This window comes from Symphodus melops (assembly GCF_947650265.1).
Source record: "Symphodus melops genome assembly, chromosome: 6".
Taxonomy (NCBI): domain Eukaryota; kingdom Metazoa; phylum Chordata; class Actinopteri; order Labriformes; family Labridae; genus Symphodus; species Symphodus melops.
In genome coordinates, this window is record NC_136696.1 from 27,060,751 (window position 1) to 27,083,476 (window position 22,726).

The 22,726-nt window shown below is 45.0% G+C and overlaps 2 protein-coding genes and 1 long non-coding RNA gene across 4 annotated transcripts; all 3 read left to right on the forward strand.

The window, feature by feature from the left end:
* The first annotated feature begins 730 nt into the window (after positions 1-730).
* On the forward strand, positions 731-3,669 carry isg20 (interferon stimulated exonuclease gene). Its single transcript, XM_079345529.1, has 3 exons — positions 731-1,452; positions 2,035-2,235; positions 2,374-3,669. Exons 1-3 carry the CDS (start codon positions 799-801, stop codon positions 2,581-2,583), a joined length of 1,065 nt encoding a protein of 354 aa, XP_079201655.1. The 5' UTR covers positions 731-798; the 3' UTR covers positions 2,584-3,669.
* Positions 3,670-6,217: 2,548 nt separating this feature from the next.
* Positions 6,218-7,265, forward strand: LOC306824951. Its single transcript, XR_013779197.1, has 2 exons — positions 6,218-6,566; positions 6,976-7,265. It is a non-coding gene; the product is annotated as an uncharacterized lncRNA (long non-coding RNA).
* An 8,101-nt stretch (positions 7,266-15,366) lies between these two features.
* Positions 15,367-22,101, forward strand: rlbp1b (retinaldehyde binding protein 1b). Of its 2 annotated transcripts, none has more exons than XM_079346354.1 (8): positions 15,367-15,903; positions 16,912-16,955; positions 18,558-18,686; positions 19,358-19,562; positions 19,765-19,943; positions 20,046-20,204; positions 20,712-20,822; positions 21,444-22,101. In XM_079346354.1, exons 2-8 carry the CDS (start codon positions 16,944-16,946, stop codon positions 21,570-21,572), a joined length of 924 nt encoding a protein of 307 aa, XP_079202480.1. In that variant the 5' UTR covers positions 15,367-15,903; positions 16,912-16,943; the 3' UTR covers positions 21,573-22,101. The 2 variants fall into 2 exon arrangements, with proteins under 2 accessions (XP_079202480.1, XP_079202481.1); XM_079346355.1 differs by having other exon boundaries at positions 16,916-16,955.
* The last annotated feature ends 625 nt before the right edge of the window (positions 22,102-22,726 follow it).

The following is a 22,726-nucleotide window of genomic DNA, read 5'->3' on the forward strand; positions in this document are numbered from 1 at the left end:
GATTAATGGCGAATATAAACACAAGTTTGTCTTTTTTAAAGTCTTAAAGGAAAGTGTTTGAATCACATTTAAAAACGGCTTCGTTAAAAGTGAAGTTTTAAAACACGTGACAGAACATGTTTTAATCATACGTGAGGGTTTAATTTATTCACAGTATTTACCACTAAATCCTGGAGATGGATTTGTGTACATGTCAGGTTTTTAATTTAAATTTAGTTTGAGTTAAATGGACATTTTTTTATCAACATTTAAATGGACTTTGGTAGGAAAGTAGAAAAGGTGATGTGGCATGTATATGAACAATGTGACTTCTACGGAAAGGCATAAGGGCCACAATTCATTATGCATTATGCACTTTAAGGTAAAAAATGTGGAGGATGACATTTAGAGAGAAAAGTGTAACTGTTGAGTTAAATGTTAATGTCTAGGGTAAAAAAATGACTAATTCTGAGAATTAAGATTAAAATTTGACTTGATTGTAACTCAACTTTTCTTCTTGACATTTCAGCTTTATTTTTAACATTTGTGCTTTAACTCTATTCTCAGCATATTTTCTCACAAAGTGCATCATGGGGGGGAGAATGTATTTACACACGCCTGACCCTCCTTCTTCCAAACCCTTCTATGAATTCTTAAACTTTTTAAAATGTCGGTAACCTTTAAGGAGATGTTGCTATGGCAACTGAGAAACATTTGAAAGGTGAACTGTGATTGCAGCTGCTGTATTAAAGCATTTTATAATGAGGTTATTAATTTTTTGTTTAGAAATGATTGCGAGACGGGTTGCATCGGTTGGCGATGGCGGAGCGGTCAAAAAGGGCTAAAGGAGGTTCGCGGGGCCTTCTCAGCAACTACAGGTATTTGTGTAGAAGAGCCATGATCCTTCACTCCTTCGAGAGCGCACGGGCGACGAGGAAACATCAGCAGAAGATCGTCATCGGCAACATGAAGAGGAAAACGACAAACGACCTCGACGAACCCCCGGACGCAAATGAACCGGTCAACAAAACGAAATCAAGAGCCGCGGAGGATCAGGCTCGCAGCGCAGCGCTGAACTCTGAAAACAAGACGCGTGATGTTTCTGACCCCGGGCTTTCTGACCTTAAAGCTTCGGATCAGCACAGTTTGGTCTCGTCCCTCGGAGACCGTTGGGAGGTGGACAGTGGTTTCTCCTCGGAGGCCAGTCCTCCGGCTAGCGGGCGGAGTTCCCCGTGCCTCAGCTCGCGCTCCACCGCGGCGGTGGTGGCTCTGGACTGTGAGATGGTGGGGACGGGGCCTGGAGGCTGCTGCAGCGAGCTAGCCCGCTGCAGCATCCTTGATTACCATGGTAACGTGTTATATGATAAATACGTCCGACCCTGTCAGCCCATCACAGACTACAGGACTCGCTGGAGCGGCATCAGAAGGCATCATCTCCGCAATGCGACGCCCTTTCCTCAGGCCAGGGACGAGGTGAGGCCTGCAGTGGTTTACTTCAGTTTTGTGACGTGCCGACTCTACCGCACGTCCCTACTTTTTTATTTTTTAAACGACTGCCTTGTAACTAAGCAAGCTTCATGATCACATAAATCCAGGCATGTGTTTTATTATGGTGTTATATTCAGGAGGTTACGATGCTCAGACCAGGTTAGTCCTGTAATGTGGAGGAGGGACAATTTAGCCGTGTTTGAGTGCAATTTAAGATTCACCATTTTTATTATATTTATTATTCACTCAAGTTCAAAAGTGCAAGAAGAGGAAAAGTCTTGCGACCCACCTGCAGATTAAACTTTGCCCACCAGGGGGCAGCAGCTCTTCTTTTTTTTTTTTAATAGGAATCACTTGAGGGAGGTGACGCTTAAGAATGTAGAAGTTTTTACTTTGCTGAGTGTTGAGCTTTAAACAGCCGCCCGTCCCTTTAGTGGAAACGTGTCTGTACCAGTCTGCGGCGTCACAGAGAAGGAAGCTGGAGTTCAGAGTGAACATGTCGAAGTGGGTTCTGCTTCGACCTCGGGTTAAATCATTCGTTCTTCTTCTTCTTCTTTCCTCCTGCAGATCCTCGGCATACTTGAAGGTAAAGTGATCGTCGGCCACTCTGTTTACAACGACTTCGAGGCGTTGGACATGTTCCATCCGCCTCACATGGTCAGAGACACCATCACCACAGGGCGCCTCAGCCGGTTGGCTGGTTTCCCTCGGCAACGCTGTGCCTCTCTAAAAATCTTGGCCAACAAGCTGCTGAACAGAAAAATCCAGGTAAGGTTCAACAAGTTATTAAAAGCACCTGATGAGGGAGATTTTGATTCATAACGTTTTAAGATCCTCTTCGAGTCTCCGAGCTCTCAAACACGCAGCTGCAGTGAAGTTTGTCTAACCATGATGCTCCGCGTCCAGGTGGGGAGGCGGGGTCACTGCTCGGTGGAGGACGCTCGAGCCGCCCTCGACCTCTACAAGCTGGTGGAGGGAGATTGGGAGCAGGAGCTGCAGAACAGACTTCACGACGACGACGACGACGCTGCTCAACAAGCAGCGAGCTTCGCCGCCTCGAACCACTACATGCAGGACGAGTACTGGCCAGATGATGTCGTATCGGAGAGCCAATAAAAAGACAGTATTTAAGGAGAACATGGCGGTACCTCAACAGATTCCTTTAATACGAGGAAGTAGAGAAAAGATTGAATAATGTGAATGTACAACGTATAGACAGCACATCCAGGCTGGATTCAAATTAATATAAACATAAATCACATGATGTGATTTAAAGATGTGCTGCTTTAATTTTGGGGAAATGATTGTATTGATGGAAACTCTTAACTTATGTTTAACATGTTTGGAGCTCAACTTTTCCACTGCTGTGAAACAGATGATGATGATCCTGCAGAGTTCTTGGTTTCAGTGCACTTATGTTAAAGTGTGATTTGTTGGTTTCATGCTCTTCAAAGTTTGGAAGGTTTTTTTTGCTCTCATCTAAAAAAGGGGGAAAAAAAACATATCAAGGGCCACAAGATGCAGCTGTTTTAGAAAACGGCTGCATATGTTTATGTCTCTTTTATTTATTTTTCTTGGAGCATCGTCTCTAAAGTGGAACTAGTTACACTATAAAAAAAAAAGAAAGAAAGCAGATAGAAGCGGTCTGAGACGCCCCATATTCAGCCTTTAATTCATCAGGGCTAAAAACATGCCAACAGTAAGGCAGCATGGCTCAAACACTTTGGCTTGTTTTTAGGAATATAGGAGGGGAAAAAATAAACAAGTTTGAGATTACATAATTGAAGTATTAAAGAATACTGCAGTGGGCCCATCAGAGAATAAACCTTCACAGAGGCAAACGAGGTGAACAGACACATCTGGAATGACCGACACAAACACGACAATGGATGTCATGTTCCTCAATTTAGTTTTTAGGCCTGATGGATTAAAGGCTTTCAAAGCATACAGAGTTTCTCAGCTCTCTTCAGTGGAATAAGCTTCAGCTGCTGGTTGTAAAAGACAACTTTTTCGACAAGTTTAAACTGTTGCATTTTCATGTTTAAACTCTTAAAGTTGCCTCCATGTTTGTGTAGCCTTCAGTGGTTTGTTTTTTGTAATCAAAGCAATGACCGTGTGTTTGGTTGAAATGGTCATCTTATTACCTCTTGTTGTAAACTGCTCTTAAGTGCACTAATAAAATGGCCTCATGTTATATTTAAACCCTGCCTATTGAATGTGTCCACTTTAAAATAAGTAAACCACCCATTTATCTTTTCTGCTGTACCTCTTCAATGTCACTTAAAGGTCACATATTCTTCTCCTCTTCAATCAGTGTCCTCGCTCCTCTTCAACATGTGTGTAAAGTGTGTTGTTGTAAATCCACTGATCCTGTATCTGATCATGTCTATAAACCCCTCTATTTCAGCCCTGCTCAGAACAGGCTGTTTCTGTGTCTGTAGCTTTAAATATGTAAATGAGCTGTGTCTGACCACGCCCCCTCTCTGGAAGGGCTCGGGTGTACTCACTGCTTTCTGGCTCCATGTCCTATTGTTTACGGTGAGAAGGCAGACTCAGAGGGCAGAACAAACACCTAGCTGTGGGAGTGTCTAAAGACTCATTCAAAGTTTTCCCTGTTGCTTTCCCGACACTTCTGATGTCATGTAATCTTCACGTGGTTCTTCCTGGTCGAAAAGTCTTTATTATTCTGTATTATTGTGCGTCTCTGAATTTTATTACCTCTAATTATTTAATCAAGAAACTTTTGCAAAACTGTCCTTAGAGCTTCATACTGCAGATCTTTGTTGTGTTTTTCAGCTTGAGTTTACTCAACCTGCTCGCATGAGAGAGTATCGGGACATGAAATGTAAAACTACATTTAGAGTTGTAAAATGCAATCGAACGTCTGCTCATGTTGGAAAACAGCTCGAAATATTCTAGAAATAATTAGGTACCCTACTTGCTGCCAAATTTGTCATCACACGGGGGGTAAAATATGTTTTGTTCATGCTCAAATATTCCTCGTAAGAGAGGCGTTACACACGTCGTGTTCGCAGCGTCGACACGTTTTGTTGCTGCTGCGACATTCAGACGTAAGAAACTGAAAACACATGAACACGAGTCTTAAGAACGACTTCCCAACTCGTTAACTTGGACCCTCCGAGGAGCACCGGAATTCAGCATAAGAAACCATTGAGATGCTTCTCTAAGGAGTTAATGAAGACCAAAAACAGAAAGGAGTAAATGCTGCGTCTTTACGGGTGGACAAAACACTTTCAGTGAATTAAATCAAATTTGAGGTTTTGTAACTATTTGATCGTGTTCGTCTCAAATGATTAAAATGAAAATGTTTACATTTTTATTGAGATAATGATCGACAGGGTTTTTTTTAGCAACAGTTCAAACATCATCGGGGAGCTATTTACGTAATAAATTCAGCGTGTGTAATGTAATGATTCTTTTTGGCTCGGGCTCATTGGGTCACATTATTGAAGAGGAAAAATCTCCCAACTATGTCGTCATGTTTGTTCTACTTGAGCTGCAGCCAGGTCAGCATTAACAGCAGCGATATTAACGGATGAAAACGGATGAAACTCTTGAGACGTGTTGGGAAACACGTTCAGGATCACCCAAGCAGGCTTGACAGAGTCTGTCAAAAACACTGGATCAGCACTTGAACGAGGTCACAGATGACCCAATGGAGAAGTTTCATAAACACTAATGATCTCACAACACATCCTCTTAATTAGCTAAGTCCAAAAATGTGAGCCAGTGTTTTGTTGTATAGTTTCCCTTTAACGTAACATACATGTAGCATGGTGAGCTGCAGGGGGAGCTACACATTTTGTAATCCTTCGTTTATGGCTTTGACCTCTCTCGCCCCTTCTCACACACACATACACACACACACACACACACACAGCGTTCACATGTAAAGCCTGAACTTGGCCCCTCAGCTCAGGCTGTAGAGAGGGAACAGAACAGAGTCGCATTGTTAGCCCAATCCATCTATTTTCATTCCCTGAAAGCGCTTTATTGAGCAGATCAGGACCTGATTTAGAAGATTACTGGTCGGCTGCTCGCTCCTTCATCATTGCATCAGGAGGAAAACGTGTGTTGGTGACATTAACACTGCGAGGGTTAGAGAAGGAAAACTTCCAAAAGTCGACCAGTTTGTAAACTATATTTTGGTCTATAATTTCTCCCCTTTAATGATAGTAAATGGTATTGTATTATATATTGTTGGTACGCCTAATCAGTCACCTTTACAACGAGGTGGAACTTGTAAGGATCATACATTTGTGGAATGAGCAAAACAGCTAAATTCATAGCGCCAAAAATGTGCCAAAATTACCGCTGTCTGTTACACTAATATTACTAATCGGCAATAATGCCTGATAGAAAGTAGAAAATGGCACCGGTGTTGTCAGTCTTTTAGTGGAAAAAGAAAATAAGTGGAGGTGACAAATAAGGAGAAGTAATGGGTGAAAGCATGGACACTGCAGCGTATGCTCAAGGAGTTTTCCCGATCCTGTGTTAAGAGCTGGAATTATATGAACCCTCCAACCAGCCAATCAGAGGCCTTAATAATGTATCTGGGATTTTTTTTGGTATTGAGGAAAAATTTGTTTATGTGGAAAGATATTTATAAATAAAGTTTTTTTTTGTTTTTTTTTAACCATCAACAACAAAAAAAACCCCATAGAACATTCTGTGACATCAGCTATGACATCATGGGACATCATGTGACATCATGTGACACCGTGTGACATCATGCGCCTTTGAAGTGAAGATTCTATGATTAGAGCTCTTCATAAGGCCTGGTTCAGGATAATCTCTGAGTTCATTCAGGAGAATAGCTTACCGTCAGACGGACAGTAGACGAAAACATAACTTTGGAAGAAAAAACAAAAAATAATTCAATATGAATTTTGTGCAGCATTTTCCATACGGGCTGAAGAGCGAAATGGAGTGTATTTCCAGAGCAGGGATGCTCTCACCACTGGACAACATGGAAGTCTTTGTAAAAAAGTACTTGTCAGGTTTGAGCAGATACAGAGACTCTAATCCAGAAGAAATGGATCCCAAGACGGCTGTCTTCAACTACCAGGAGCTATGGGGTAAGTTACCGTTCCAGTATATATGTTTTATTTCATTTTCTCATGTTTTGTTTAGAGCTAGAGTAATTTACGTTGTCATGTAAAAATGTGTATCAGGTTTCTTATATTGATTTTAAATCAAGATATCTCACCAATTGCAGTACAATAACTTTTGAATAAGTGTATATTTTTGGCAAGATGATGAAAGAGTATTACTCAGTGTTTTGTAAGAGGTGCAGGCCAGTTTAGAATCTGAGATGTAAATCCTTTTCTCGCTTGTTATCTTCTATATTGCAAAGTGAAATGATGAAATATAAATGACAATAATTAAATAATTCTATAGATTGGTTGAACAACTAACTTAAAATGTATGTTTTGGAAAAGATGTATGTGTACTAATTATGTCCTTTTTTCAAATTTCCTTTTCCAGAGACGGATTTCCGGAAGAAAAAGAAGACAGTCGTGTCTGAGTGTGTGCCATCTCCGGTTGAGGTGGAGGAAAAAGAGACCAACCAGCACCAAGAGCCACAAACTGAGGAAAAAGATCCAACACCAGCAACTGTATCAGGGCCAAGTTCCAAAACAGTCAAAAAACCCACTGACAATGTCCCTAAATCACCCAAAACAGGGCAGCCCATATCAACCCCAACTAAGTCAAAGGGAGTCAGTCTGCCCTCCGAGCCCCTTAAAAAACCCACTGATAATGTCCCTAAAACACCAGAGAAAAAGGCCCTAGTAAATACAAGTCCGAAAAACGTTTCAACACCTGCAACTGCATCGACGTCTAAGTCGCAGGGAGTCAGTCTGCCCCCCAAGCCCCTTAAAAAACCCACTGATAATGTCCCTAAATCACCCAAAACACGGCAGCCCATATCAACCCCAACTCCAAAAAACGTTTCAACACCTGCAACTGCATCGACGTCTAAGTCGCAGGGAGTCAGTCTGCCCCCCAATGCCCTTAAAAAACCCACTGACAATGTCCCTAAATCACCCAAAACACGGCAGCCCATATCAACCCCAACTCCAAAAAACGTTTCAACACCTGCAACTGCATCGACGTCTAAGTCACAGGGAGTCAGTCTTCCTTCCAAGCCCCTTAAAAAACCCACTGATAATGTCCCTAAAACCCCTGATAATGTGATTCCAAGTAAGAAAAAGGTTTCAACACCTGTAAATGGATCTACATCAACGTCACAGGGAGTCAATCTGCCCTCCAAGCCCATTATTAAAAACACTGTCAATTTCCCTAAAACACCCGCTAAATCGCAGCCCACAGCAACTCCAACTCAAAAAGCACCTGCACATGGATCTATGTCACAGTCAAAGGGAGTCAGTCTGCCCTCCAAGCCCCTTAAAAACGTCACTTTTGATGTCCCTAAAACCCCGGAAAATGCGATTCCAACTCAGAAAAACGTTTCAACACCTGTAAATGAGTCAAAGTCACAGAGAGTCAGTCTGCCCTCCAAACCCCTTAAAAAACCCACTGACAATGTCCCTACATCACCCAAAACACGGCAGCCCATATCAACCCCAACTCCGAAAAACGTTTCAACACCTGCAACTGCATCGACGTCTAAGTCACAGGGAGTCAGTTTGCCCTCCAGGCCCCTTAAAAAACCCACTGATAATGTCCCTAAAACCCCTGATAATGTGATTCCAACTCAGAAAAACGTTTCAACACCTGCAACTGCATCGACGTCTAAGTCAAAGGGAGTCAGTTTGCCCTCCAAGCCCCTCCAAGTCCCTAAATCACCCAAAACACGGCAGCCCATATCAACCCCAACTCCGAAAAACATTTCAACACCTGCAACTGCATCGACGTCTAAGTCGCAGGGAGTCAGTCTGCCTTCCAAGCCCCTTAAAAAACCCACTGATAATGTCCCTAAATCACCCAAAACACGGCAGCCCATATCAACCCCAACTCCGAAAAACGTTTCAACACCTGCAACTGCATCGACGTCTAAGTCGCAGGGAGTCAGTCTGCCCTCCAAGCCCCTTAAAAAACCCACTGATAATGTCCCTAAATCACCCAAAACACGGCAGCCCATATCAACCCCAACTCCGAAAAACGTTTCAACACCTGCAACTGCATCGACGTCTAAGTCGCAGGGAGTCAGTCTGCCTTCCAAGCCCCTTAAAAAACCCACTGATAATGTCCCTAAATCACCCAAAACACGGCAGCCCATATCAACCCCAACTCCGAAAAACGTTTCAACACCTGCAACTGCATCGACGTCTAAGTCGCAGGGAGTCAGTCTGCCTTCCAAGCCCCTTAAAAAACCCACTGATAATGTCCCTAAATCACCCAAAACACGGCAGCTCATATCAACCCCAACTCCGAAAAACGTTTCAACACCTGCAACTGCATCGACGTCTAAGTCACAGGGAGTCAGTCTGCCCTCCAAGCCCCTCCAAGTCCCTAAATCACCCAAAACACGGCAGCCCATATCAACCCCAACTCCGAAAAACGTTTCAACACCTGCAACTGCATCGACGTCTAAGTCACAGGGTGTCAGTTTGCCCTCCAAGCCCCTTAAAAAACCCACTGATAAAGTCCCTAAAACCCCGGAAAATGCGACTCCAAGTCAGAAAAAGGTTTCAACACCTGCAATTGCGTCAGTGTCAAGATCCAAGTTGGATAAAAAGACTGAAGACTTTTGTAGAACACCAGACAAATCCCAGTGTAGAGTTAAATCAGCTAAGGAAAAGGTTTCAACATCTGAGTTAGTGAAAAATTCCAAAGCAAACAGTCTTCCCTCCAGACCCCTTAGACCCCGCTATGTGATGTCCCTGTCTCAAAAAGAGGTTTCAAAACCTCCTCGTGTATCAGTCCCACAATCCAAGGCAAACCCGCCGCATTCCATACTAAATAGCCCTGACACCCACAAAACCCCAGAAAACACAGAGACTCAGGGGAAGGTCTCGTTCAAACCTTTTAGGAAAACCTCTGACAATGACAAGGTAGCACAAAAAAGTCCCCAGCGCATAGGGACGCCAATTTCACAAAAACGCGTATTTCCACCGAGACCACAGAATCAGACCAGACAAGATCAGCTGCATAGAGGTAAGGCTCTCGTAACTAAACCCACTACAGAGACAATAATGAAAGGTCAGGTAAAACCCAAAGCTAGCCCTCCAGTTCCAGAAACCTCTGAGGGAAAAACAGACAGCATGAGACCAAAACATTGGCCACCAAAGACCAATCTTCAAAAAATAAAGAAAAACATTCCGCCCAAAGTCAGACCAGTTAGGCCCAAAGCACCAAGGGCCCCATGGGTAGACATCCCAATACCAGCACCACCGATCCCGAAACCTAGACGCCCTGATCCGAATGTCTGTAACCATTGTTTCCACCCCTATCCTCCTGTACCTTTTCATATTGTGCCTTTCAAACGCTTTGTACTTGTACCGCGTCAGGAGCCCACAATTACATTAAGTGATCTTTTGTCAGCCTCTCGAGCCAATCTCCAACCATCCAGACTTTACAGTCCTTCAACAACTCCACTGGATCCCTGTCAAACACCGCGTTGATTTTAGAACACTCCTTCTCACCTTTAAGGCTCTCCATAACCTCGCACCTCCTTACCTTTCCCATCTCCTTCACACATACACACCATCCCGGACCCTCCGTTCTGCCTCCTCCATGCCCCTCACCACACCTCCTTTTATCCACAGGACTCCAGCCTTCCCTCCCCCTACCTTCAAATCTCACCTCAAAACTCCCCTTTCTATCTGACCATGCATTTCTCACTGTTGCTGTTTTAATGTATTTGTTTGTGTTTCTGATTGATTGTGTTTTTGATTGATTGTGTTTTTGATTGATTGTGTTGTTTTGCGCCCATAAATAAAATCTGAATAAATAAAAAATAAAAATAAGAAGATTTGAGATTTTTTTAAACAAGACAAACATCTATGAAAGTTTGATAACTGTCCAAGTTCAAAATGTTATTCTTTCTCATGATGTTGCCATGGTGACAAGAAACAATGAGCTTTCCTGTCTGCTTTTTTTTTGTTTTGTTTTTGAGAGAGAGAGATTGGATTGGTTTTAACGTGCATCAGACAAAGAAAACTACAATAAAACAACAAATTACAATTTTCAAATATATAGACACTGATTTATTTCTCAGACAAACTGGATGAGAACCACGTGTGGAAGTTTCTCTGCCATAAAGTTAGACAGAATGGTCCCTTATAGAATATATGTCATTTTACCAGGATGTCTCAACTTTATTCGCAGTATCTGAACAATATTTCTGCAACAAAGGTGTTTGATGATTTATCAGAGGATTACTATAAAAACAACACAATTGATGAATAACATAAATAGGACCGGCATGGCGGAGCCGGGGCCCCACCCTAGAGCCAGGCCTGGGGTTGGGGCCCGCAGGAGAGCGCCTGGTGGCCGGGACTTTGCCCGTGGGGCCCGGCCGGGCTCAGCCCGAAAGGACGACGCGGGCCCGTCCTCCTGTGGACCCACCATCCACAGAAGAAGCCGTAGGGGTTGGGTGCAGTGTGGATCGGGCGGCAGTCGACGGCGGGGGCCTCGGCGACCCGATCCCCGGACGCAGCTTCTGGCATTTGGGAACGTCACCTCACTGGGGGGGAAGGAGCCTGAGCTTGTGCAGGAGGTTGAGAGGTACCGGCTAGATATAGTCGGGCTCACCTCCACGCACTGCTTGGGCTCTGGAACCCAGCTCCTTGAGAGGGGCTGGACTCTATACTTCTCTGGAGTTGCCCACAGTGAGAGGCGGTGGGCTGGTGTGGGCTTGCTCATAGCCCCACAGCTCAGCCGCCAGGTGTTGGAGTTCACCCCGGTGAACGAGAGGGTCGTGTCCCTACGCCTTCGGGTAGGAGACAGGTCTCTAACAGTCGTTTCGGCCTACAGCCCGAACGGCAGTGCAGAGTACCCAGCCTTCTTGGAGTCCCTGGGAGGGGTGCTGGACAGTGCTCCGACTGGGGACTCCACTGTTCTACTGGGGGACTTCAATGCTCACGTGGGCAACGACAGTGAGATCTGGAGTGGGGTGATTGGGATGAACGGCCTCCCTGATCTGAACCAGAGTGGTGTTCTGTTATTGGACTTCTGTGCCAGTCACAGTCTGTCCATAACAAACACCATGTTCGAGCACAGGGATGTCCATAACTGCACGTGGCACAAGGACTCCCTAGGCCGGAGGTCGATGATAGACTTTGTGGTCGTGTCATCTGACCTCCGGCCGTGTGTCTCGGACACTCGGGTGAAGAGAGGGGCTGAGCTGTCAACTGATCACCACCTGGTGGTGAGTTGGATGCGCTGGCAGGGGAGGAAGCCGGTCAGACTCGGCAGGCCCAAACGTGTAGTGAGGGTCTGCTGGGAACGTCTGGCTGAGCCCTCTGTTAGCGAGGTCTTCAATTCCCACCTCCGGACGAGCTTTTCACAGATCCCGGGGGAAGCTGGAGACATTGAGTCCGAGTGGACCATGTTCTCCACCTCCATTGTCAAAGCAGCTGCTCTGAGCTGTGGTCGCAGGGTCTCTGGTGCCTGTCGTGGCGGCAATCCCTGATCCCTGTGGTGGACATCGGAAGTAGGGGAGGCCATCAAGCTGAAGAAGGTGTCCTATCGGGCGTTGCTAGCGCATAGGACTCCTGAGGCAGCTGACGGGTACCGGCAGGCCAGGCGTTCCGCAGCCTGGGCAAAAACTTGGGCCTGGGAGGAGTTCGGGGAGGCCATGGAGGAGGACTTTCGGTCGGCCTCGAGGAAATTCTGGCAAACCGTCCGTCGCCTCAGGAGGGGGAAGCAGTGCTTCACCAACACTGTTTACAGTGGAGGTGGGGAGCTGCTGACCTCAACTGGGGATGTAGTCGGACGGTGGAAGGAATACTTCGAGGATCTCCTCAATCCCACCTTCACGTCTTCCACTGAGGAAGCAGAGGCTGGGTGCTCAGAGGTGGATTCGTCCATCACCCAAGCCGAAGTCACCGAGGTAGTTGGCAAGCTCCTTGGTGGCAAGGCACCAGGGGTGGATGAGATTCACCCTGAGTATCTGAAGTCTCTGGATGTGCAGGGGCTGTCATGGTTGACACGCCTCTGTAACATCGCGTGGAGGTCGGGGACAGTGCCTCTGGACTGGCAGACCGGGGTGGTGGTCCCTCTTTTCAAGAAGGGGGACCGAAGGGTGTGTTCCAACTACTGGGGAATCACACTCCTCAGCCTCCCTGGGAAAGTCTATTCCAGGGTACTGGAGAGGAGGTTCTGGCTGTTAGTCGAACCTCGGATTCAAGAGGAACAATGCGGTTTTCGTCCTGGCCGTGGAACACTGGACCAGCTCTACACTCTCCAGCGGGTGCTCGAGGGTTCATGGGAGTTTGCCCAACCAGTCCACATGTGCTTTGTGGATTTGGAGAAGGCATTCGACTGTGTCCCTCGCGGCGCCCTCTGGGGGGTGTTCCGTGAGTATGGGGTTCGGGGCCCTTTGCTAAGGGCGGTCCGGTCCTTGTACGACCGGAGCAGGAGTATGGTTTGCATTGCCGGTATTAAGTCGGACCTGTTCCCGGTGCGCGTTGGCCTCCGGCAGGGCTGCCCTTTGTCACCGGTTCTGTTCATTACTTTTATGGACAGAATTTCTAGGCGTAGTCAGGGGCCGGAGGGGGTCCGGTTCGGGGACCACAGGATCTCGTCCCTGCTTTTTGCGGATGATGTGATCTTGTTGGCTCCATCGAGCCCGGACCTTCAGTGTGCACTGGGGCGGTTCACTACCGAGTGTGAGGCGGCTGGGATGAGGATCAGCACCTCTAAATCTGAGGCCATGGTTCTCGACTGGAAAAAGGTGGTTTGCCCCCTTCGGGTCGGTGGGGAGTCCTTGCCCCAGGTGGAGGAGTTTAAGTATCTCGGGGTCTTGTTCACGAGTGGGGGGAAGATGGAGCGTGAGATCGACAGACGGATCGGTGCGGCGTCTGCAGTCATGCGTTCACTGTATCGGTCCGTCGTGGTGAAGAAGGAGCTAAGCCGAAAGGCGAAGCTCTCGATTTACCGGTCGATCTTTGTTCCTACCCTCACCTATGGTCATGAGCTTTGGGTCATGACCGAAAGAACGAGATCTCGGATACAAGCGGCCGAAATGGGCTTCCTCCGTAGGGTGGCTGGGCGCACCCTTAGGGATAGGGTGAGGAGCTCGGTCACCAGGGAGGAGCTCGGAGTAGAGCCGTTACTCCTCCACATCGAGAGGAGTCAGTTGAGGTGGTTCGGGCATCTGGTCCGGATGCCCCCTGGACCTGTTCCGGGCATGTCCCTCCGGGAGGAGGCCTCGGGGTAGACCCAGGACACGCTGGAGAGACTATGTCTCTCGGCTGGCTTGGGAACGCCTTGGGGTCCCACCGGAAGAGCTGGAGGAGGTGTCTAGGGTGAGGGAAGTCTGGGTGTCTCTGCTTAGACTGCTGCCCCCGCGACCCGGCCCCGGATAAGCGGTAGAAAATGGATGGATGGATGGACAACACAACAGTCTGTTATATATGGGGGGGGGGACATGCCATGACAGCCTCAACAAATACACCATCAATCTGTAAACATCAGGATCTGTATCAATGATAGCATTAGCTTTCATCTGTAATGTCTCTAATGTTAATACTGTTGCATGACACTGTCTTGTTGCATTTTCTGTCCGGTTGTTTAATTTGTTTTCACACCTCTCTGTTGGCCAATAATTTGAGATTAATCCAGGGGGGGGGGGTTCTCTTGATGGGGGGGGGGTTTTTACACATGAAGTCTGAGTTCATGTGTGTCGATTAGATGAGGTGTACTCTCATTATAGAAAGCTTTACACTCACACAAAGTCCCCAGCATGAATAATGAAGGTGAGTGGCGTGTGCACAGCGTCATTATGTTGAGATATGACGTGAACGTGAGCGCTAATCTGATCTCAGGGAGTTGTGGATCATTAAGGGTCCCTGTTTATGATATGAATGCACTTAAGTCTAAATCCAAATCCTGTGTGCGCGTCATGGTTTATGGAAAACCGTACCGAAGGGGTATTTACATTTAAGGAGCTCAGTCCCATTCAGGGATTTTGTCTCTTTTTTTTTCTTAATGCAGCATTATATTTGAGAAACATGTTGTGCATTCTGTTACCTGTACTTTTTAAAAGGTCGTCGCTAATGATTTTTTGAGCAACTATAAGTCCACCAAATATTCTCTAGATTTAAAATGTGTGCAGGGGCGGCAGTAGCTCAGTCTGGGACTTTGGTCGGGAACCGGACATTTGCCGGCTCAAGTCCTGGTGCGGACCAAATCTGAAAATTGGTTCTGGTAGCTTGAGAGGTGCCAGTTCACCACTTGAGCAAGGCACTAAACCTGCTCAGCCCCCTCACACTGACATCTCTCCATTAGTGCATAGGATCCTGTTTATCCAGCCTGTATGTGTCACAGTAAAGTACATTGTCTTCTTCTTCTAGTCTAAAACATCGTAGGAACAAATTATGAAACATGTCTTTTGTGTGTGTGTTACACGTTTAAACTCTGTGTTACATGTTTTAATGTACATAAAACAGAGAGATATTACAATTATTTCTAAAACCATGAATTCAGCTTGCATGAGGTTTGTTTTTCTTTTTCCTCTGAGGAGTTTTTGTGTGAGTGCTTGGTGTGTGCGTGTGTTTTCCTTCGCCCTCCCTCCTTAAAACTTGGAAGTCTTTACCCTGCGTTGGATCTTGCAAATCAACGTAACTGCCCACAATCAAACTTCACCCTAAAAGAGCCCTGCGCCAAAACACTCAAGTCCATGTCCTGTAGAGTCCTGGTCACCACTTTAAAGACAGGCTGGACATGCTGTTTTAGCGTTCTTATTTTGTCTCACGGTTGGTGTTGTCTTTTTTTTTTTGTTCCATGACGATGAATAGAAGAGTAGATCGTCACAACCAGAGTAAACTCCTGTTTCACATCATCATGCCTTTAAACATGTGAAGCAGAGCATCATCACGTTGCACAAATCAAAACTGAGAAGCAGCCGTCACAATGGTCACTTTTCACTCCCTCCAAGTCTCCCTGGAATGCGATCCAATCCCTCGGACTCCTCCTCCCCCCTCTTACCTAAAGTGTTTAATCAACATTACATCATCCTGAATGTGCACCGGCCCACACTGCCTCTCATCGTGCAAGCACCTCCACCATTGGCCGACCTCACTATCGCCCCCCCCCCCCTCCTCTTCCCCTTCTTCCCACCCTCCGCCACTTTTATGCTGATTGAAAAGAAAAAACAAAAAGAAATCTGTCAGATGTAATCTGGTGTTACGCCACTAATCCCAACACTACAAATCATAGGTCCCGTCCTCCTCGCTCCACACAGACCCCTGGGACTCCCCGCCAGAAACTTCATACCCGCCTCAGGTAAGACCCCTGCACCTACCAGCTACGCTCTCTTCTTCTGCTGTGATTTCCTGGAGCAGTGATTCTCTTTTTAAACTGGGTTAGAAATGGTTCATTTAGAGCCGCCTCTAGTTTAACATGTTGTGTTTGGAGGTATTCAGGTGTTTCTGAAACGCGATCCGAATCAATCTGAGTAAGACGAACACTTGCATGGTTCCTCAGCTGCATTATCAGTATTAACAAACAAACACAGATATGCAAGAGCTCATGGTGCTGCAGCGTTGGCTTTCAGTGTGTTGCTTTTATTGTGATCTGTCCCCTCTCCAAACCACTGCATGCAAACTTTTGACTTTTGATATGAAACTTTTTAGGTGTGACTAAATGGGAGAGATGTATTTCAAATACTCTTAAGAGCGTGTTTCCAGGCAACCGTTGGTAAAATAATCCACAAAGCATTTGAGATTTTCCATCAATAAATTTTGCGACTAACCCGAAGGCAACGTCTTCAGATCTCTCGTTTTGTTTGCAGAATTTTTAAGCAAAGTAATTCAATTGAAGAACCTAGAAATGGGCTCCTTATATTTATCTTTTCATGGATAATTTAGATAATTTATTGGTTATCAAAACAGTAAACTTCACAAATGGAAAGTGGACACAGCAGCATCTGAGGAGAATCTCTTTGCATTAAATCTAATTGAACTTTGAGGACACATTCAGGGTCCGGAGTCCGAACTGAACGTCCTCTTTTTTTTTGTTGTGTATGTTTTATAAAAATGTACCAACATGGCGATGAAGAGCTCCAAGCTGACCTGTTGGTTATAAAACAAAGAGAGTGTGAACCTTAAATCTCCTGATAAATCATGCAGGAATGGGCAGGGGCTAAAAATAGCTGGATGGAGGGACCCTGTGATTGCATGGAGGGTGGGATGAAGAGGGATTAACATGGAGCACAGTGTGTCAATTGTTTTTTTGTTTTTTTTGTTAACTGCATTTCATGTGAATCACAGACTCTGTTTTTTCTTTCCTCAGACAGTTTGAAGCTGAACTAAAGAGCAGAAGAGATGGCTGTGGTTGTAAGTACATTCACTTTCACTCATGTTTGAAAATGAGCCGATGGAGATATTTTACCAGGATTTATGAGCTCTAAGTTTTTGCAGCACTTAGGACAAGAACGCATTGACCCTAACATTTCTCAACACCAAAAGCCCATTGTGTCATGGATGCCGTCAACAGCTACGGTAGCATTAGCTTCAGCCTAATCTCTGATCCCTGCTTTAAATTGACTAGCAGCCCTTAACGTGTATTTACAGGCTTTACTGGGACTCATGTGAGGCAGATTAATCCAACACTGAGGCCTATTGATTATGCTCCTGCAACACTTGCAAACACTCGTCTCACGCGGATAAGACGGATGTTTTAAACCTCACACACACACACACACACACACACACACACACACACACACACACACACACACACACACACACACAGATCACAGTCAGGTCTTGTGAGGGAATTATACTGACACAGAGAGGCTTTTAGTTTTTACTTAAAGCGACATGCCAAGTGAAGCAAGAACTCTGAATCAGATTTACAAGCAGTGAGAGGGGCTTACTCGCTCCATGTCCTATTGTTTACGGTGAGAAGGCAGAACAAACACCTAGCTGTGGGAGTGTCACCCACCTGGGGGAGGGGCTACTGCCCTTTGTGATGTCATGAAGGGGACATCTCCAAACAGCCTGTTTGAGCACACAGTGGAGCAGGCAGAAGATGGAGAGGATGGACTTCTCATTATTGGAGGGTTTGCAGGGAGACTAGAGACACATGTTAGCGTGAGAGAAACACGGAGAAGAAGATTTTGTGACCTTCAAAGTTCGCAACATTTGGTCTCTTCTTGGTTTTCTTTCTATGTATCAGATAAAAAACAAACATGATCTTCTTTCAAGTGATAGCTGCAAGCGTTTTAAAATGTCTTCATGTACCTGACTTCCTAAGATCCAAGTTTTTGAACTTTACTGCCCTCAAAATAATAAACAATGGAAGTAACGATAAACTGATACTTTATTGATCCCGAGGGAAATTCAAGAAAATGAATAAATAAGTCAAGTAAATAAATAAATGTACGGCATCAACTTTTTCTTCTACCTGCTACATGAATTTTTTTTTTACCAGCCTTTTTTTTTAACCAACTTAATTATATAATGATAATATAATAATAAAATCATGTAATTGGCTAATTCATGAAAGCTGAAACGTGTTGATCTGTACGCTGCTGCTCTACCCAGATAAAACCTACTTTAAAGGACATTTAGTGTGCAGACTTCTCTGTATCTCTTAAACGTTGCTGTTTTTAAATTATGAAGGGAAATGTTTCTTTAAATCCTGACATGTTTGTCTCACTCATTAAAAGAAAATGTTCATTTTTAGTTATTTTAGTTTGCAGCTTTGTCTCCAAGCAACAACTAAATCCTGACTGCATAAGAGTAGATGTGTTTCTTATTGTTAGTTAATATGAGGAGACTATATGTGGTAACACCAATCATTTATGTTCCTGCTGAAATGAGAGTTTCATTTGTTCTTCCATGTTGAGATCTGCCTATTATGGCAAACATAATGACCTGTAAACAAAGGAAGTGTATTATATCCTCTATGAAGACATGTTTCTCTGTTTTCAGAGTGGAACATACCGCATGGTTTCGGAGGAGGAGCAGGCTCTCAGGGCCAAACTGGAGCGTCTCACCGTCAAGGACCACGGGCCGGTGTTTGGACCCTGTGCCAGCCTGCCGGACCACACCAAGCAGAAGGTAACCGGGCGTTTTCTCACATTAGCAAGAACGTAAGTCGTTTTATTTCCCGTCATGCAAACCTTATGTTACCACATTGATATCTAACACACTCTGTTTCTTCAACATGTCAATGCACAAAACTGTCTGCACTATCAATCTATCTTATTTATTCACTTTTCACGACGACCACTTTACTGCTTTTTCCACTTCCTGTTAGTTTCACGTCTCAGTGCTTTTACTCTTTCGTAAAAGGACGATGAGCGTTAAAATTCATCCAAAATAAACTGAATGAATACAGAAATCAATCCAAGTTCACGACTGCATGTTTTTTTTTTTTAGCTAAAAATAAATAATTAGCCAGCTTTAAAAAACGTGGGAAAGCTAAAAATGACTGCTTAGTATCTTTGAGTTACAAATATATGCTCCTTTTATAATTCATCAAAAGTAAATTTCTTAATAAAAATCGTCAATTAAAGACAAATCAGTGTTTTTTTTATGCTTTCATTATGCTAAAGCCATGAAACCGCCCAAAGTAGAAAAGACGTTCAGCATGTTGAACAAATTGAAGTTTAGGAGAGAACTTGCATTTTTTTTTTACCATATTCAATCTGAAAATGATCTTTGTAGAGGATTAAAAGCTAAAGCTAGCATAACTGTAGGCTAACAGTGTTCTCTGGCTCCCCCTACAGGCCAAGGACGAGCTCAACGAGACCGATGAGAAGAGAGTGGCCGCAGTGAAGGAGCTGAGGGGAATTATCAAGGAGAAAGCCGACGGAGGTGACGACCTGGCCAAGGGGGTTCAGGACACATTCGGGGAGAAACCAGACGGCATGCTAGTCCGCTTCATCCGCGCCAGGAAGTACGACGTGAACAGAGCCTACGACCTCATGAAGGGTGAGTCTGGAGTGTGTTAAGTTACTGCTTTGGTTCTTTTAATTGAATTGAAGTTTGATGAACATTTTAAATCAAAACTGTATCCCAGACTTGCCAGAGTTTTTATGTTGTCAGGGTCGACATGATTGGACTGGATACCAAAAATGTCAAATGTGCAGCCAGGTTTGAGCCTCGAGCCTGTTCCTGTGTTTGTCCTCTGCAGGCTACGTACGTTTCAGGAAGGATTACCCCGAGCTGTTTGAGAATCTGACCCCGGAGGCTGTACGCAGCACCATCGAGGCCGGCTACCCCGGCATCCTGCCCAGCAGAGACAAGTACGGCCGCGTCGTTCTGCTCTTCAACATCGAGAACTGGGACTACGAGGAGATCACCTTCGATGAGGTGGGTGACCACATGTGGAGGAAATAGTGATCACAAGACTTTTATCAGTAGAACCAATAAATGTGTGTGTGTGTGTGTGTGTGTGTGTGTGTGTGTGTTCAGATCCTGCGTGCCTACTGTGTGATCCTGGAGAAACTTCTGGAGAACGAGGAGACTCAGATCAACGGGTTCTGCATCATTGAGAACTTTAAGGGCTTCACCATGCAGCAGGCGTCTGGAATCAAACCCACCGAGCTCAAGAAGATGGTGGACATGTTGCAGGTAGAAGTCTGAACTCATATCATGGACGTTGTTTGTTGAAACAAACACACATGAGGGTGGGATCCATATTCAAGCGATGGGAACTGCAGACAATAAAGTAAACAACATGTTTAAATTAGCTTGGTGCTCTTTGGCGCCCACCGAAGGTCTCTGAGGAGAACTGCACTCAGTCATAGTTGTGTTTCTTTCATTGTATGCAAACCTGGGACACGACCTGGGTTGGATTACTTTCTGCAGCATGTAGAGATGCTGACGGTGCAGCCTAAAGTTTTATGAATAATATCTGCTTCTTCCTCGGTCGCTCTCTCCTCTTTTTGGCTTCATTCGAGCAAGGTGTTTTTTTGTTTTTTTTTAACTTTCAGAGCGATTCAGTGCTCACGAGTTTCACTGATTCTGGGAGTTTATAAACGTACAGTACAGCTGCTGTCAGAGCTTTGTGCTGCAGGACTACACCTCGAGTCATATTCACTAAATCCATTTCCTCTGCTGTCTTTGGTTCTCCTCCAGGATTCTTTCCCAGCCCGTTTCAAAGCCGTGCACTTCATCCACCAGCCTTGGTACTTCACCACCACCTACAACGTGGTCAAACCTCTCATGAAGAGCAAGCTGCTAGAGAGAGTGAGTTCAACAAAGAAATCCCATTTTTGATAATAATAATAATAAAGATGGCTCAGGATGATTCCACCTGTAAGCATTATGAAAGCTACGGTTAAAGGTTTAAAATGTCCAGTCTATGAAATGACCCATTTGAGGGGGCGTCAGTAAAACCAAAGTTGTGGACAGAAAAGATTGGAAAACTATAAATTCAGTATTTACACCAGCAGGAATATTTAACTTTGTACAAAATCAGGATCTCAATGAACAAACTTTTGGCTTTGGTACCGGCCTCCGAGCTTCTGTGATGCGTTCAATGAAAACAAAAACGTTCAAGAGGCTGTAAAGCTCAGCTTGAATGTGCCAATCTAATTATTTATAAACACACGACACGTTTTCACCTTCTCTTACCACGATAATATGTCCCCCCCCCCCCCAAAAAAAAACTATTAGACTCTGGTTGTGCATGACACCTGTCAGCATCCTTTAATTCCACTTGTGCTCACAGTGCCACCCAGTGGTCGGCCCAACACACAACACACATCATCCTGACAGCTCCCTCTCTGTGTCATCATGTGGGTAAAGACGTGTTCATCAGGGTGTTCCAGATCCAAACGCCTCTAACAGCGTGTGTCCTCTCGGCAGGTGTTTGTCCACGGAGACGAGCTGGAGAACTACTACAAGGAGTTTGACGCCGACATCCTTCCCTCCGAGTTTGACGGGAAGTCTTCCAACTATGACGGCAAGGCCACAGCAGCCAAGCTGTTCGACTAAACCTCCTGATCACGCCAACCAGGCAGAGAGCTCGTATATGTATATTTGACACACACACAAAAAAAAGAAAGAAGAAGAAGAAGAAGAAGCACCGCCGCAGACTGTGGAGACTCGAAGCCCAGTCGAGCTGTGTGGTTGTAGGAAGACAAAGTTATGAATGAAAGTCATGTGCAGGCGGTGTGACGAAGCAACAGTCACACAGACGGAGACGGACCGACTTCAGACGTCCGTTTGACCTCTCACAATTTGAATATCAGGTTTCGTCCGTCTTGTCTGTGTGTTTGTGCTTCATCTCGACCAGACGACACAGCTTGTTGTGACACTGGCAGGCTCCAGATTTTAAAGTTCCCGCTCTCTGCCCCCCCCCCCCCCCCCCCCCCCCCACAACTATCCTTCATGTACAAGGCTTTCACTCCAACAAGTGCCTGTCTCTCATGCGTTTTTTTTAGATCGTTCTTCTAACTGATTATTGTGAAGTTTTACCCATTGTGCTACCTGGTGCACCAATAACAATGTCAATAAATGTACAATAAACTGTATATAAATAAGCGTTGTGCTCCTTTAGCATCACTTTCCATGTCGCCAAACTCAGCGGTGCTTCCACTCTGTGAAGCTGCAGGTGTGACGGCGTTGTGCTGGGATAGTGAACGTTTCATTTCCTGTCGCCAACGATCTGTCTGTTTCCACCGACGCTGAAGGAATCTTACAAATGTGACCTCTGACACGTCTTTTAGAAAACTGCAAACTCTCCATAAAGTTCTGCCTCGTGGGAGGAACCTTGTGGGGAGTAACTCGCACGCTCAGGGGCCGATTTACTTTACGACATGATCTCGGTGATTAGTTTTATTTGCCAAGTACATTTTACAAATACCAGGTATTTGTCTTGGTGCAAAAGAAGAAGAAAAAACACAAGGCTAAAATAACAAATACTTAGTAAATAAAATAAAATATGAGAAGCAATTACCAATATATAAAATAGAATTTAAAAAAATGTGAAATATAAAAAACACAAAATGTGCAGAAGGTGCATGAGAGAAAATACATTTAAAGTCCAGTGAGCATTAATGTAATAAAGTAACCTTCACATTACTCTGTTTTTATGACTGTTGGGCTGAAACTTGTCCAGATGAGTCAAAAAGACATCATTCAGAAAA

Coding starts and splice junctions, on each gene's coding strand:
- isg20 (XM_079345529.1), top strand. CDS start 799: ATGGCGGAGCGGTCAAAAAGGGCTAAAGGAGGTTCGCGGGGCCTTCTC. Junction 1,453..2,034: donor TTCCTCAGGCCAGGGACGAG/GTGAGGCCTGCA, acceptor TTCCTCCTGCAG/ATCCTCGGCATACTTGAAGG. Junction 2,236..2,373: donor TGCTGAACAGAAAAATCCAG/GTAAGGTTCAAC, acceptor CTCCGCGTCCAG/GTGGGGAGGCGGGGTCACTG.
- rlbp1b (XM_079346354.1), top strand. Junction 18,687..19,357: donor CGGACCACACCAAGCAGAAG/GTAACCGGGCGT, acceptor CTCCCCCTACAG/GCCAAGGACGAGCTCAACGA. Junction 20,823..21,443: donor AGAGCAAGCTGCTAGAGAGA/GTGAGTTCAACA, acceptor TCCTCTCGGCAG/GTGTTTGTCCACGGAGACGA.